We start from the raw sequence: 16898 nt of genomic DNA, 5'->3' as shown, positions 1-16898 counted from the left end.
GAAAAAAGTTTAAGAACCACTGGATGATGGTCAGTCATGGGAGGGGCGAAGGGGCCCACGAGTGAGATCTGCACTTGGACTCATTAGAGAAAAGTTTTTAACTGTTTTAACTGTCGCATTTTGTCATATTCTCATCGCCGTCAAACTACAGCTCCATGGCTGCAATCCTCACCTGTTGCAGTGCATCTTGGGTAATGCAGTCTGCAGCCAGATCAAACAGAAGTCGACGGGCCATCAGGCATACGGAAGAGGAAGGCTGTCAGCTGAGTCAAGTTGCTGGAGATTACCAGAGCAATAGCGGATATAAGGCAACTTCACCTTCAAAGTAAATGGATTCATCATCGTATGCTTGGAAAAAAACATTTTTTAGGTTTTCTGTGAATATGATAGAGCTGCAAGAAATCATTCTTTTCATTGTTGATTAACGTGCCAATTAGCCTATCTCTTCTATTAACAGATTAATTGTTATGTTTAGCTATAAAATTGTGAAAATTTGAATTTTTCCTAAAGCCTGTTGACATATTAAAAAATCCTGTTTTATTTGCTCAGCAGGTTTAACAAGCCCTGGTGAATCCCTGATGATACAAAGTTCCTGCAAGCATTAATATTTCGTAATTTATCTGAAAATTGTCCACTGACACACTTTCTTAAACATTTTCTCAAAGTGATCGAGTATTGCACCTCCATAAAGTTTGACATCGAGGAATAATTCATATCGAAGCAGTACAGGCCGAGCAGTGGCTTTTAGTCCCTAGTCAAGCTCCAAACACGCTGGATCCTACATTTCCCATAAGGCAACAAAATACATTATACATCTGTTATGACAAGTAAACTGGACTTCACATGGAAAATCAGCGGAGTAACCCTTTAAAAATAGGGATACAATTTTTTTTATTGCTTTGAAAGTAATGATACCACTTAGATGAACTTGTATTGTTTTTTCATGTATAGATGTTGCGCTGCACTCCCTGCATGGAGATGGGTGGAGTTTGGAGCGGTGGAGAACTTTTATTTTGAACGATGCACCCGGATGTCTTGTTGCGCATTATCTGTGACTTGACCCTGGGTGGCTTCCCTGGTGGAGCTTCAGTATTTACAACAATATTACCAGAAGCCTATCCGTCGCTGCTGTCTACCACAGACAGACAGACAGGCAGGGAGTCAAACCGTCGGTAGGACAGCTTTCGTGTTTGTTTTTTCTAGCATACAATGGGCCTTACTTCCAGTTAGGACTTCTTTTCTGCATTTGGGAGATATTTCCTATAATGTTGCCGAGTGATATCCGTCTACCTTGTGCACTGCAGTGGTGCGCAGCTTCGCCTGGAGAAACACCTGTGCGCCTCTCATCTCCACTGGCCACAGTCATGAATGTTGAGTAGGTATGGATGCAAACCTGTGCACGAATCAACGCACCACACATCCACCGAGCTAAGACAGGGGAATCAAGCGATCTTTGCTTATTGAACGTTAGAGCACACCAGTATTTTGGTCATCAGTTTGTATGGCAGCTTTTGGCCCTGGTGGCAGCAGCTCTAGTGGCCAGATGACATGGAAGCAGTGGAGCATTAGTGGAGGGGGAAACGGGCAGGGTGTGTGTGTGTGTGTTTTATATTCCATGGCTTCATGGTTGGGTTTGATGATCAGAGCCAGCCTTGTCCTAAAAGCAGCGGGAGTGTGTGGGGGATGTGGGGGCGTCTTGATGCTGTCAGACAGGATGTAGGGGAGGATCTAATGGAGCAGGATTACCCGACCATTTTTGGTGAGAGAGCATCGTGGAGTTCTGATCACAGTTGACGCATTGCACTCCTCGCGTTTTTGGCTATTGGTCCATTATCATTATATAATCATACTCATGTAATCCTTTTTTTTTTAAACTGAAGCAGCATACGATTACACAGATTTACAGCTCGCCCCCTCCCTCCCCCTGAGGATCCATTTCTGCAGCTCCTGCTGAGCAACCTATGAATGCCAATTATAATTGGGGGGTGGGTATCAACACTGTTTACTTTTACATAATTCAGTGTTTAGTGTGTGCGTGGTGCGCAAAAATACAAAAGACAGATTTGTGTTAAATTCAGCAATGTGCCCATGACTCATGGTTTTGTACAGTGCAGTACAGGAGTGTGTGGAAACCTGAATCCAAATTGTCTTGTTATCAAAGTGTATTTCTGTGTGGGTGGGTGTGTGTGCATGTGTGTGTTTGTGTGTATGGGGTGCAGTCATTTTGAAGTCCACAAAATGTGTGTGGGTGAGTTTCAGCAGGTGTGTTTTTCCATGCGATGCATACAGGATGGGTATTTTCTGTCAAACTCTGAGGAGGAGAAAGAGATGTTTCACAGACACAAAGCTGTACTTGTAATGAGATCTGCATCAGATTACTTAATCATTTGGCGTGCACACACATCTACAGTAAAGACGATCATTAATATCAATGGCAGCATCTTCCTCTCTTCATTCTTCTTTCTCTCTTTCTGCTTTGTTTTTCAGAGAACAGATAACCCCAAGGCGCAGTGTCTGTCTGCATTTGTCTGGGAGGACGAGAGAGGGAGCAGCACAAATACCGCACAGCCAGACATCATGCAAAGAGAAACCATCCCTCGTTGCCTGGTGCTGAAATGTTAGGGCTGGAGACTGAGAGTGTCAGATCAAATCAGCAGACTGTTTACATCGGTGGGGGCAATAAGAGCTGCTTGACACTAGACTCGCTAACACCCTGTGTGTGGTTCAAGGCCCCTTTCAGTCACGATCAAGAAAAGACGTGTTAACTGGTCTTTCATCAGCACTTTCCTCCCCCCCCCCCTCCCCATCAGATTCAGCAATCTAGAAACGAGCCTAGATGGAGTGGTCACTAGAGAGCGTGAGGGAGATGGTGGCTGGAGGGATGCAGTCTATAAGGGAGTGTGAGATCTGCGCTTTTGCCATAGCCATGTGTGTGCTGCTGCTGTTCATGTGGTATTGTTACAGGGTGGGCCGAGAACACGGCTCCAGCCCTCTGCGTGGGAGGTATCTGACCGGGCCCAGCCGGATCGGAGGGGTGGTGGGAGGCTTCATGAGTTCAGACTGCCGTGGCAGGGGTAAAGGGAAGCACGGGTCAATGTTAGAGGAGCAGAACGGCTTCGCTTTCTGCCAGTCCTCGGAATGCTTCCGCTGCACCAGCGCCGGAGAGAGTCTGAACCAGAGGCTCTATCACAGCCTGCAGGATTACGCCAAACGTTACACCTGGTCAGGTATGGGCAGGGTGCATAAAGGAGTCCGTGACCAGGGCCGATACCTTAACAGCAGACCCACCATCCAGCGGCCGGAGGTGTTCTTCCTCCCCGACCTACCGTCAGCCCCTTTCTTCTCCAGAGAAGTGCAGAGACACGACGTGGAGCTGCTGGAACAGAGCTTCCCCGCCCTTCTGGCTGAGTTTGAGAGCATCTACCACCAACCCCCCGCCCGCAGCGGCTCTTCCCTCCCACCCGGGTGGAAAGCCAACAACACTCCCCGTGGGCAGTGGTGGACCTACTACCTGGTCAACCAAGGAACCCCCCTGGTTCTTAATGTTAGAAGGTGTCCTCGGGCGTGGAGGGTGCTGGGCCAGCTGCGCACCTTCATTGCCAACAACGTGTTCGGAAACGCCTGCTTCTCCGTGCTGACGCCCGGGGCTCTGATCACCGAGCATTACGGTCCAACAAATGTCAGGCTGCGCTGCCACCTGGGTAAGAGAGAGTGAAGTGTTTAGTGAGCTGAAAGTGATTCAGCCATGTGATGTCTGAGGCTCAGCATGTATTCGCTGGAACTCAGCAGCAGACGATTTCAGTAATAAGCGTCTTCTACCAGACAGGAGGAGCGATCCTGTGAAATCAGCTGCTGTTGTGTTAAGACTGACAAGCTGAATCCTCTCGGGTCATGACGGCACATTTGAAATTTACTGGCTTATATTATAATCTTTTATTGTTTCCTCCGCTCCTCAGCTTTGATTCTATTTCCAACTGCACCCTGTGAGATGGCTATAAATAGTGGTGTTTACTGTTGTGTGGGCAGGATCTTTTGTGAGATGCTCTTTAAACAGCAAACTGTAAAGATACTGGACACTCTAAGAACATTTAGTCTGGGATATGCCACCTGGGAGTTAAGTTAGCAATAGAAAATGATTTAAAGCGCATTGAATTTATGAAGCCCCATAATGACACACTGACTTATTGTTCTCTGGCAGGTCTCAGAGTGCCCCCTTCCTGCGAGCTTGTAGTTGGAGGAGAGCCACAGTGCTGGTCTGAGGGCAGCTGTCTGCTTTTTGACGACTCCTTCCTCCACAGGGCCTTCCACGAGGGTAAGAAGGGATTAAAGTTGAGTCTGTTAATTTATTTCTCGAAAGAGGATTGACCTAAAATGGTATAATCCCATATTTCTTTTTCTTTTTAATTTCCTGAGGAAAAAGAAAAAAATGAAAAGAGCCACTTTTCAGTGAGGAGGATCGGTTTAAAATCAGGATAAAATGGAGTTATTTTTTTTTCCTCTTTCTGTGTGTGTAGGTGGCGCAGAGGACGGCCCCAGGGTGGTCTTCATGGTGGACCTCTGGCACCCCAATGTGGCCGCTGCTGAAAGACAAGCCTTGGACTACATTTTTACCCCAGGCCGCTTAGAGGAGAAAGAGGGGAAATAGGTGTGAGAGATGTCCAAGCAAGAAACAGATGGCGTTTAGAAAAAGTGTTTGTAGGATTGGGGAGCAACTCTTTTTTTTCTGCCTCCAGACCAGCTCTCACGTTCACTGTGTACATATTCTCCGTCTCATATCTCTCTTTATTAGCAGCTGACCAAACATTGGGCCTCTTTTATCAACCGTGTTCATGTCTTGATTGTGCGTTTGTGGAAAATGCAGTCACACTCAGAAGTACTTATTGTGAGTAGGTGCACAATTGTTCATGCAGACATCTATTAATATATTTTGTCATGGCAGGGAAAGCTTATTTCTTGCACTTATTTTGTCTAGAGTCATTGAATGTTTGATGGATGTGCATTTACATAAATATGTGACCAGACACTAAAAATAACCATCAAATATATGTTGTATCTTAAAGAACACAACATCTTTTTATGTATTTCTCTTTTTCTCTGTAATTTTGGGCCAAATTTAGAGTGAATATTGTTAAGCTGCAATGTACAACTAATATCTGTTATTTATTTTGGTTTAATCAGCTCAATCAGCTGATAGAGAGCAGAGCAAAGTACAGACATGGTGAATTACTTTCAGGGAGTCAGATAATAATCTATCTCTAGCTGCTAATGTTTCATAGCATGTATAGGTCCTTTCATAGCAGAGCGACATACTTTATTAAGTGTTTATGAAGTAAAATCATTTATTGGCCCCGAAACTCCTCCCAGGCATTAGAAGAGACACAACACGTTTGTGTAAAGCATTGGTGGCATATGACTAATTCTTTTTACGCTTAGTAGAACACCAACATTTCCAAAAGGGCTAAGAAATTTAATCATTCAACATTTTCCATTACTCAACATATCCAGTCACATACAATTTGATTCAGACAAAAGAGATGATTGTTTTTGTCTGTGTGTTTTTGCACATTTTTTCATTACCACCTTTACAAAAACACCCAGTTTCAACTTTAGGACAAACTTTAGATTGTTTGATTGGATGCTGTGAATGGTGACACATTGTCAGTGACTGTAATACCCGTCATGATTTTGCATAAAGCTGACTGTTACAGCGCATGTTGCTTTTAGGACTACTGTTCAAAAGCTTCTAATAAACACACCAGGCAAGATAACACTAATATGTATTGCACTTTATCGTCATTATGACTAAATGATTAAATCAGCAAATGCAGTAGAAAAGTTAACTTTATCTTGAGTTACTTACAGGATGCACGATCAGGACTTGACAGGACATTCTGACTCAACTTGAAACTATTAAGAGATATTTAAACTAATGCTCTGCTGTCAGTGCTTCAACAGTGTCATAAAGTGTTACCGAGAAATGTTCTCATGCTTATAATTTACCAAGCGATCATATAACTCATTCATCCATATATGCTTTGATAACAGAGGTCCAATGTCAACCCTGACATGAATGTTTAATGCCTCTGTCATGACTCCTGCTGGTGTGGTAGTTTATTGTGCTCCCCTTTGAAAATCAATCCTGCTTTCACAAAACAAGGTTAGATAAGCACATTTTTAGCTCAAATTGTGTGAGTCGGCCTGTGCTGTAACAATGGAGACAAAGCGTTTTTGGTAATTTACTAAACTCTTGTAATTTGGATGTATTTGATATCAGGTTTGTATTTCTGTAAATAGGGTTGAGATAAAAAAAAACACAAAAAAATGAACGGTTTTGAAAATGATTGTCTTCAATGCTATAACTATTGTGTTGTCTTGATTTACAGGTACAGTGATTGCATTTCATTCTCCGGTCCAACCATGAAAACAATTTGATAGATTAAATTTGTAGATTCTGTAAAGTGTTTATGAAGTACTATCTCTGTTGTTTTGTGATGGATTTTCTTTTTTTTTTTGCAACGCCATATGGTAACAAACTCTGTTATTAAAGCCACAATCCTTAATTCTTCAGCAGCATTTCATGGGTGTCAGTGCACAGTCTAAAAGGGTGCAAATTGTTGCAAGTGAAAAGTAATCTTAAGCAGCTTTACCGGTCCATTGCAATTCAAGATACCCATCAGTTCAATTTGAATGTTTACAAAAGTATGATCATGACACTCACATTGAGCTGTCCATAATTAGGTGTCAAATCAAGAGTGCTGTTAATCCACTTCAGAGTATGAGAACTGTCATTCCAAAAGCATTTGCTTTACAGTCTATGATGGGGCAACCTTTTTGTTTACACTTGGATTAAGGATTTGTCCTTAAACACATTCTTGTGTGGATTTTGAACAGTATTTCTGTACATTTAATAAATGGTCAAGTATCTTATTTAACCAGCTGGTGTCAGAAGTGTCACTTTTACACAGTTATCACAATCAGAGTTGAGAGACGTTCATTAATTAAAGTAGTCACACATCCCACTTCTTTCTAAAAACTAAAATATTCATTAAACATGACTAGTTGAATTGTGTGGTGAGGAAAAACTGTCATAGTATTATATCCACAGTATAAGGTAGAGGGGCTAAATATCTTGTGTCTCCTCTTCAGTCAGATGCAGTTGTCTAGTGTTGGCAGAGGGTTTCTCATTGCAACAGCAGTTATTTCCTGTCAGAGCTGCAGTTTTTAAAGGATATGAAACCAGTAGCAAAGTCATTACTCATCCTACTGAGAGAATGGCCTCCTGTAAATAATGTAAAACAAATGGGTTAATATTCAGTCCCACGTCTTCACAGACTCCACAGAAAAAGGATTTCCAACACTTAACAGCATCCTTAACTGGGAAAATCTTCTGCTCACATGTGAGTTTCCCTAAAGGATGGATTAGTGCTTCCACATCTGGGGCCTGTATGGTGGGTGGAGATGCATATTCATCTGAGGTTGATGCCATAATTACTTCCATCGTCACATTGGTCTAGTGCCAGAATAAAAGTAGTTATTACATTATTGCTCAGGAGGCCTAGACTAATTACAGCAGAGGTAGAAGTGTAGGTCTGTGTGTTTTTGAGAGAGCGGGTTAGGGTTCGGGTTAGATTGCAGCATGTTGGGAGAGGAGAGCAATGTGAAGCTGAGCACCTACATATAGGCTAGTAGTATATATTGTCATGTTATCTTTTGAACAATATGTAACAAGAGTATAGAAATGTAATGAATGTATCTGTATGTAGCTGATGGGGTCCTATGAGCTCCAAACAAAGTGAAGAATGGTTTAATTTGGGTGGATACAACAACATGAACACCTGTGAAATGTCATGAGCTAACAGCCATGTACAATATATTAAAGCTTACATGTTTGGTCTATGTTAAATGATACAGGAGTTGATTTCTGAACATACATTGGTGTTTTTTGTATTGCTTTATTGTTGTTTCTGTTACAATTAAATGCAATAGAGCATAGTATGGAGGTTTTCTGATATGTTAAGACAGATACACTTTTAAATAGACTATCATATAACAATAAACTTTGGCTACAACCACACAAACTATTTTAACAGTATCATAATAAAGTTGAATTAACTCCTTGCTCACAGTCTCAAAAAATAAGCATTTACAATGATAGTAAGCCTTTTTGGTAAAACATAAATGGACATTATGCAACAGAGAAAGACATAAAGTATTAGCCTATTACAGACATTGAGACAATTGAAAGATAATACAAACAAAGACTAAACAATAACAGAGTATATGGGCTAATTGCTGCAGGGATTAAGGCCGACTGATTCCATTATTTAATTGATGATGTGTCCACATTTTCAGCTCATAGCTTATCATTCAATTCTCCAGATTCATAAATCTGAGTTTCTTATGAGTCAAAATCTTGTAGTCTCAGTGTGTCTTTTTTTTTACAGCCTATATATGGTCTGTCTTATCAATGGGAAAGTTTTGCGGACCACTGGAACATCACCCTCTCCACCCACGTCACTACCTTAATGCCAGAGACCTGCATTCACATCAATGAAAAGGTGACGCGCTCCGCAGCGACGTGTGTGCCCGTACGCTGCCTGTGCGCGCTCCGGTCGCGCTCCCGCACAGCAACCAGGTGGTGAAATGTAAGTATACAGCGGGAAGGGATCTGCTGGAAGATGTTGATGATGATGTTGATGATGTCGATGATCAACCCACCGACACAGACGAGACTAGATCCGCAGCAATGAGCTCATCCTTTCCTAAATCTGAATCAAAGACTTCCTTGCTGAAATCATCCTCAGCGGCGAGGAGACCGACACACCTCCCCGAACGCTCAGCAGAAAGCCGGAGAAGTCAGCATCAGCATCAGCACCAGCACCAGCATCACCACCGTCCCGCTGCACTCCGGAGCAGCAGCAACGCAGAGGAGTCTTTCTGGTCTGCCGAGTGCGACATCAGTGCCCGGAGACCCCTCTGTCACCCTTCTCTCATCGGCAGCCCTGTCAGCGATAATGCTGCCGCTCGGGTCAAGTCCAAGTCACATGCCCCTCACAGCGAAGTTCCCGACCCGCCGGAGGCAAACGGCGAGGCGGGCCGAGGTGTGAAAGAGCGCTGCAGGTCATCCAAACCCACACACCGGCACCACCACCGCAGGAAGCACAACCGGGACCAGGACCGTCCAGCCCAAGCAGGAGGACCACCTGAATCAGAACATCCCCGTCGCTGTCACACCACGCTCACCCGCCCGGTCCCCAGGTTGCCCTCTCTGTCGGACAGCAACGACGACAGAGCTCCTCTCTGTGAACCGCGGGGCCACAAGGGGGCCAGCTCGGCCAACAGCGGCGGTCAGGTCAGCAGTCCATCCCCGTCCACTTGCTCCCTGGTCCCGCTGTCCAGCAGGTCTTCACGTCGTTCCCGGAGGTCCAGTGCTGCTTCTTTTGCATCCGACATCAATTTACGCACTATCCTCAATTCACTGTTTGGGCAGGTAAGGCCCTGAAATATATAGGAACATGATTATAAATGATGAATTAATAAACCACACTATTGTCTGGATTAACTCCACAGTTGGCCAATTAGTTATTCAGTGTGTGAGATGGAGGGATGCTCTTAAACATTATTGATGCCTCTGACCTGCTGTGACATGCCAAACCCAATTAATGTAAAACTTAATTGATCGGGCTTGTTGGAAGGTATTTGACTAATTGAAGGAAGTTTTGGTTTTATAACCGAATTTGGATCGATGACAGCACATTAGCGTAGTGTCTACTACTGCAGACTTCATCTAAAAGCATCATCTTCTTTCCTTTGCCATGATGCAGAGCAAAAGATGCTTTGTTTTTTTGGCATTTCCCCACACAGATATGAAGTGGTTAACTGTGGCTTTTGGCCTCACTGAAAGTCCTGTTTACAATCAATACACGCTAATTTGCTGTGATGCAGTCTGCAAACACTGTCCTCACTGGACTGACTATAGAGAGAGGGGGGGAAGCTGCTTCTACACATTCATTTCTTATGTAATTTGTAAATACAGCGCTACCTCCTACAGACCTTCTCAATCAGGCAGACCTTTCTTATTGAAGTGGATTGTGCGGGGCAGATAAAAATGCTCTGGTACAAAGAGGTGGAAATCTCTGATGTGCTGATGTATATTTGGCCAAAGACGATTCCTGTCCCTGCATCATTTAATCAGGCCCTGTTTGTTGTGTTTTGAAGGAAGTCGCTCTGATGTTCCCGCTGCTGATGGAGGCTCTATTTTGAGCACCATATCTATTTATATCAAAGACAAGAGTTCAGCTTAATGCGCTTGGATTCTTATCCGTCGTGTGGTTTTGCATAATTTGGACTGTGAAAGCAACTGGTTTTTATATTTACATGCTGCTTAAACCCCTAATGATATGCTGTTTATGAGGGCACTTATCCAGTCTGTTCCATGGAAGTCAGAATTTTTGTTGCTTCCTTTTAGGGTTGTTTGGATTCTGGTCAGATTGTGAACCACGAGGTGATTTACGTATGTTGCAGAATCAGGAGGCTCTCAGCCGTAAAATAGGCTCAGAACGGGAACACAGAGATCATCCGTTGGGGCTTGAACAGAAAACATCTTCTAGCACTTATAGTATGAAAGCCTATTCTACAAATAACCTGTGAGTCAGCTTTGTGAAAACATTAGCGTGACCTGAAAAAGGTCTTTGATGAGACAGACAGAAATGTACATGGTTTGAGAGATACACACACTGCCTTTGGCATACTGTCTGAACAATAAGTTCAAAGTAAACCGGATTTTTAGCATCTGTGGCTGCAGGTTAACAGATTAGAATGGAAATACATGTGTTAACTATCAAGGGAAGGGTAGTTTTCAGTCATAACAAAGAGATGACTTTATTAGACACTTGTATTCTGATTTGGATAGCTTTCCATCATACACATGTAGAACCATAAATATGTACACATTTCATTGTGACAGCTCACAGCCTTTGTGTGTTTCTCTATGGTTCTATCTGGCTGCTGTAGGTCAGAGCGACCTTGTCTTTGCATGCAGAGGGCAGGGGGATGATACATGGGGTTGTGGGGGTGGTCTCTGCAAGAACACAGGAGCAAAGACATGCAATATATGAATAAAAGTTCAATCTTACGGTTGCAGATTGTCAAATTAGTCTCACACTTAAGAGGGAGAGCGCAGGTGAGGAGGACAGCAATACTGGAAATAGCCCGCTGCATACAAAGTGTTCTTGTAAAAATGTGCCTGGTACAGATTTCCAGAGCTTGCAAACACCTCGCAATGTGTGACCATCGAGCAAAGGTTGTTTGTCAGCTGCAGCTTTGTTAAATACTGTATTTTCCTGCAGGAAAGCTGGCACCCGTCAACCCATTTCTCTTGCATATTCTTATGTGTGGTGTCTGGGAAATCTGTGTGGAATTGACTGTGTTGTTCACTGACTATAATAACAGTTTGGTCAGTGTGACAGGTGGATGAAATATCTTGCAGACAGTGGATCACCCGCTTTTCCTTTAATAGGCATAATTCTGTTTCCCTCCTTGGGCCACTACCCCCGTTTCTCACCCTCACTCTTATTTCTCTCTCTCTCTCTCTCTGTCTCTCCCTCTCCCTCTTTCACGTGTCATTGGCTGTCTTACCATTAGTACTTTCATTTACTACTGGTAGTGCAGTAAAGTGCAGTTCACTGTGTTTTGTTTGTTTTGTTTTGTTTTTTTAATCAGCTAGGCTCAGGTTAGTACCCCAGTCTTCATGGGTCTTGCTGAAACCAGAGTTTCCAAAGCCCAAACTGCAAATATAACAGAGAAAAAAGTCCTCATGGTCCTATTTAGTGCCTCTTTTCTCCTTTGGTATGGGCAACTGCTTAGACTCGCCTCTCAGAACGGTAAGATTGTCTTATGTGTCATGCGCTTTTGCACCATGTGTTATCCTGTTTTGTGGATTTTGTGGCGCATTTGAAACTGAAACTGGACACATTTTCAGAAGTATCTCCTATATGATTTGCATAGCTGTGTTTGTTCTTACTGTATAAACGTCAGTGGATGCTGATGAAGTCGGTCATCACATATAAACCTCAGAAAATTGTGTCTATAGAACAAACAAAGTGTTTTTGTGGGACATGCCTTTACAAAAAACATCAGCATGTTTCATGGTTATACTAGACTCAATTAGATAGTAATATAACAGACTAGAATATGAAGTTAGGAGTTTTTTGTTTTTGTTGGGTTTTTATACTGTTGGTTACTGTAGTTTTCACTGAAGTGCATTTTGTTAATCTCATGTTGGATTAACGGCTTTACACTTCTGGCTGACTTTTGGAATACAGTTTTCCAAAAAGCCCTGTATGTTCCACAGAGAGGAATGTGTCCTAATGTGTTTATATCTTTCACGATCGGCACATTGAATTTACGCCTGTCGTATGAAATGTGCTATATAAATAAACTTGACTTGACATGTAGCCTGTTTCCTTGTGCTGAAGCTTGTCTCTTCTCTGCTTCTGAGTGTGTTTACTGTTCCTGTGACAGTGTATAGGTGTGAGGTGTCAGTCCATACAGCAAGGCGAGTAAACTGTTATGAAGGCTGAGTGGAAAGTTGGCAGCATGCTGTTTTATTGATGTATTTACCTTCCTGCTATGTTTCCATGTTTTAGAGATACTCTCCTTCTCTTATACACTTGTACTACACACACATGTAATACTTTTACAGAGAAGTTAATTCTGTCTTATATAGAGTACAGAGAGTCTACATGCACTGTCACACATAGTCTCTCAACTTGAATCTTTACTCCATTCTGCTCCGAAGCTGCTACGGATCTCTAACGCTGTCTCTGCCCCCCTACCTGCACCCCTCTGCTAAGATGCTCCAGGATGCTGAGAGGAGATTCAGAGGGGTGCTGTCCTGTGAGGAGATGGGCCAGACAGGGTATCTTGGGCCTTATCAGGAGTCCATTGTGTCCATGACTCAAAACTACGTTCTTGTGAGCAACATACTTGGGCAAACCTGTGTCTTCCTGAGTAAAGGCGTGGCCCAGTGCAGGCTGGCTGTACGTAAGTCTGGACACACGCAAACATCTGCAAACATTTATTTGCTTCTGTCTGTACTCAAGCTAACCTGGATATAATTTCTAATCTTGACAAATGAGCTGCTGTCATAATTATTCTCACAAGTTTGCAGAGACCCTTCCAACTATTTTCCATCATCATGTTGTCCTATTTCCACTCCTCCTCCTTTTTACTGGTATCTGGCAAGCTGTCTGTTGGGAATATGACTAAGCCTGAAAGCCCCTAAATGACTACAAGAAGCGCATGGAGCTTGTACATGAGTGCGATGTACATGAAAACAGCAACATTTGATTTGATTTGTTACTCACATCAGTTCCAACCTTGTGGATTTGTGACTCCTTCAAACGAACCAGTGTCTACTTGCAGCCCCTGACTGCAAGAGTGATGTCCATTAGTTTAATAGATTTTTCAAATACTTTTTTTTTTTTTTTTTAAACATCTCCTGTTAATCATTTTGTTGTCCTTTAGATACATCTTGCGACCATTTTTGGGGGTTGGGAACCACTGCTTTAGATCACAACACATTTCAAAATGATTCATTTAGGAGCAGTTTGCCCCTAAATGAATCAATTAAAATGCATTCATGTTATATCACACAGACTGTTGATTGACATATAAATCTGTACTTTGATCAGAAGGAACACAATATATTAACAACATATTTTCTGTTATTCAGTTATAGACACAATTCATTTTGACAACAATAAGTAGAGAGTGCTGGCAAGATGAACTGCATGTGCCGTTTCATTGAGATGACAAACAGCACAGTAATGGAGGTTGTGGCACACTCACATGAGTAAACTGATCAGGCCTTACTGTCAGTGTAAGTGATGATGATGATGACGATACTGTCAGTGTAAGGGATGATGATGATGTCAGTGCAAGTGATGGATTGTAGGAGAAAGGGCTGATGTTGTGTGTCGGACTGGCTTTTTATGTTTCCTTAAATATCTTGTTCCTCTTGTATTTTTCTATGACAGTGGTTCCGGTCAGACAGCTCTTCTTTGGGCCTGACGTCAACACTCAGTGTCGTGTTTAAACTTCTCACTGCTCCTGCCGTTAACCCCTGAGAGTTCTGGCATATGTCTACGTCTCTCTCTCTCTCTGTCCTTTAAAGGTTGCGTTCATTGTAAGCAAGCGCTGAAAAAAACAGAAGCAGTCACATTCTTCTGTGAACTCGGGGGTTATGGTTCCCAGCCGTGCTTGATAGGGATCGGCCTATTTATACTCGGTGGTTTTGTCATCAAGATGTGAGATAGTTTCAAGGTTCAAGAGTAAGGCTGAGGATTGTTATGGAGAGGATCGCTGATTTGCTTATGAGCACTCAAGTCACAGCATGGCCAGCGGTATGTTTGTGTGAAGAGTGTATACAAGAATTGTGTGTTGATCATGATGACTGCCTATTTGATGGGTTGCTTTTGTGCGGACCAGTGATTACATGTTTTTTTGTTTAATAGGACAGAGAGCTGCGGCCAGAGGAAATGGATGGTAAGCTTCTCTTTCTTTAATATTCTTTTTCTTTATTGAAGTTATGATGAGAAAAACTAAATGAATTTTAAAATGATTAAACAAGACATGCTTGTTAAAGAGCTTTACAGAGAAAACATCAAAAACAGAATTGTTTTAGGATGTGAGGATATGTATATATTTATAGCCCATGTGAAAAATAACATGCTTTAACATGACAGAAATAAAATACTATCTCTGTGCCAAGTAACATTTTTCTCATTGCTCAACAGAGTTGCGGGATGCTTTTAAAGAGTTTGACAAGGACAAGGACGGTTTCATCAGCTGTAAAGACCTTGGAAACTGTATGAGAACCATGGGATACATGCCCACTGAAATGGAGCTGATAGAACTGAGCCAACAGATAAACATGAACTGTAAGGACTTCACTGTGTTGTGTGTTTGTCATACGCTTATGTCATACACATAATGAGACTGTATGCCATGTGTGAATCATAGTTTGAAAGTCTACGGTGATTTTACGTGTGCCAAAATCTCTTTTTTCTAAGTGGGAGGTCATGTTGATTTTGAGGATTTTGTAGAGTTGATGGGCCCAAAACTCCTCGCCGAAACTGCAGACATGATTGGAATAAAAGAGTTGAAAGAAGCCTTCAGAGAGGTAAGAGTCTCTGGATTGACATTTAGAATCTGGCTGTTGGTCTGCTTATGTTGTGAGATTTTTAATATTCACTTTTCCGTGTTTTATCTTGTTCCTCTGCTTTTCTCTTTAAGTTTGACACTAATGGAGATGGTGCCATAAGCACGTCGGAGCTCCGAGACGCAATGAGGAAACTGTTGGGTCAACAGGTAAGATTTGGATCATATAACGGTCTTTAGATGTTCTTGTATGGATGCCCACCGTGTGTGATGCTCTGCTAACTGCTGCCAACATTTATTTTCCAGGTGGGTCTAAAGGAAGTAGAAGATATCCTGAGGGATGTTGACTTGAACGGGGATGGGCTTGTTGACTTTGAAGGTAAAGCAGCTTTCACATGCTGCTCATATAAGGTATTCTGTAGAGTGTGGTGCCATTCCTGCATTTCGTCATTCTCCCCCTCTCTTTCCACAGAGTTTGTACGTATGATGTCTCGCTAAGAATATAGGACAATCGGTCCTGAATGTGAAGCTGCATCCCTCTCTATACTTGACCAAGTACGACAGAGGACAAGCTAAGATCTCTGAGCCATTCGAATCTGAATGACACTGGAATTAAAACTCCTTGAATGTTACAGAGCAAGGAGTCACCTCACACTTTCAGTCAATAAGTGTTCTTCCTGAAAAGTCTCCAGTTCAACTGAGGCAGAACTTGCTGTAGCCTAGCTGATGATTGTCCAACTTGTGTTTTTTGCACTTTAATTCTCACTAAATAACTTCCTGTATGGGTAGATTGCTGATGTCTTGTCTCTACACAGTGAAATTAAGTGTCTTGCAAAATGTCGCCTTTAGTGTGCAACAAAGTCAGGATGAGAAAGCGAATGCCTGTAGTTAAGATTTAAAAGAAGAGTGCACCATTGAACACTTCTATGTGTAGACTTAAACCGTTGTTGCATTAGAAACTGTAAGCTGACTGTCCTTTGTGTGACATTGGTGCTCCACCAAGGAACCCACGTGGCAATATCACACCTGTATTGTAACTGTGTGACCATCTGTGATTTTTCACTGTGCCAGTCCAGTCTGATAAATGTGTCACTGTCTGACGACACGTAAAGAAGAAGCAGATCTCTGATAGTAATGAGAAGCAGATCTCTGGAATACTTTTCATATATGTTATTCACTATGTTCTGAGATCAATGGCATTTTAAACAGTACTTAAACATGCACAGCTCTCTTTCAAAGCTTGAATCCAGAGAACCAAAGTCCTCACTGACACTGGTCTGCTGTAGTTCGCAGTATCCTCTGCAGTGTATTTAAGAGCAGCTGCAGATTGGCATTTATTGCTCACAGATTTGAAGTCCTAGAATTTTCATTCTAGCTTTGGAAACAAATGTGTCTCATTTTATCCTACCTGTGATCATACAGTAGGAATGACATATATGAACTGTATTTTCAGTGGATGTGATTATGTTGTACCTGTACTGTATGTCAATGTCAGTGATTGTAGTTGTGGTAATGTTCCACAAATCTGTGTTGTCAAAGCAATTTTTATGCATGCCAAAGAGAGAAATTTATTAAATTAAGTATGCACATTTGCATTTTTTTGTCTAACAAAATTAACAAAATATTTCGCCAAGTTAACTGCAGAAAAATAAAAGGTGTTTACATTTGAGCCCCTTTTCCTATGATGAAATGATCAAAGAAAATACAATATAGTAGTAGTTGTGAGTTTGTTATTT

The 16898-nt window shown here is 42.2% G+C and overlaps 2 protein-coding genes across 4 annotated transcripts; both read left to right on the top strand.

Annotated features, from left to right (window-relative positions):
- The first annotated feature begins 1136 nt into the window (after positions 1-1136).
- On the top strand, positions 1137-6913 carry asphd2 (aspartate beta-hydroxylase domain containing 2). Of its 2 annotated transcripts, XM_062418267.1 has the most exons (4): positions 1137-1379; positions 2488-3701; positions 4199-4312; positions 4515-6913. In XM_062418267.1, the coding sequence occupies exons 2-4, from the start codon at positions 2837-2839 to the stop codon at positions 4643-4645; spliced, it is 1110 nt and encodes a 369-aa protein (XP_062274251.1). In that variant the 5' UTR covers positions 1137-1379; positions 2488-2836; the 3' UTR covers positions 4646-6913. The 2 variants fall into 2 exon arrangements, with proteins under 2 accessions (XP_062274251.1, XP_062274252.1); XM_062418268.1 differs by lacking the exon at positions 1137-1379 and having other exon boundaries at positions 2406-3701.
- A 1833-nt stretch (positions 6914-8746) lies between these two features.
- On the top strand, positions 8747-15798 carry cabp1a (calcium binding protein 1a). 2 transcript variants are annotated; one of them, XM_062417780.1, is made up of 7 exons: positions 8747-9490; positions 14517-14547; positions 14799-14942; positions 15075-15184; positions 15298-15372; positions 15469-15541; positions 15635-15798. In XM_062417780.1, exons 1-7 carry the CDS (start codon positions 8747-8749, stop codon positions 15658-15660), a joined length of 1203 nt encoding a protein of 400 aa, XP_062273764.1. In that variant the 3' UTR covers positions 15661-15798. The 2 variants fall into 2 exon arrangements, with proteins under 2 accessions (XP_062273764.1, XP_062273765.1); XM_062417781.1 differs by lacking the exon at positions 8747-9490 and adding an exon at positions 11850-11897.
- Positions 15799-16898: the final 1100 nt, after the last annotated feature.

This window comes from Scomber scombrus, chromosome 4 (genome assembly GCF_963691925.1).
Source record: "Scomber scombrus chromosome 4, fScoSco1.1, whole genome shotgun sequence".
Lineage (NCBI taxonomy): Eukaryota > Metazoa > Chordata > Actinopteri > Scombriformes > Scombridae > Scomber > Scomber scombrus.
The sequence above is the reverse complement of the archived record's forward strand: the minus strand, read 5'-3'. Positions and strand labels throughout refer to the sequence as shown.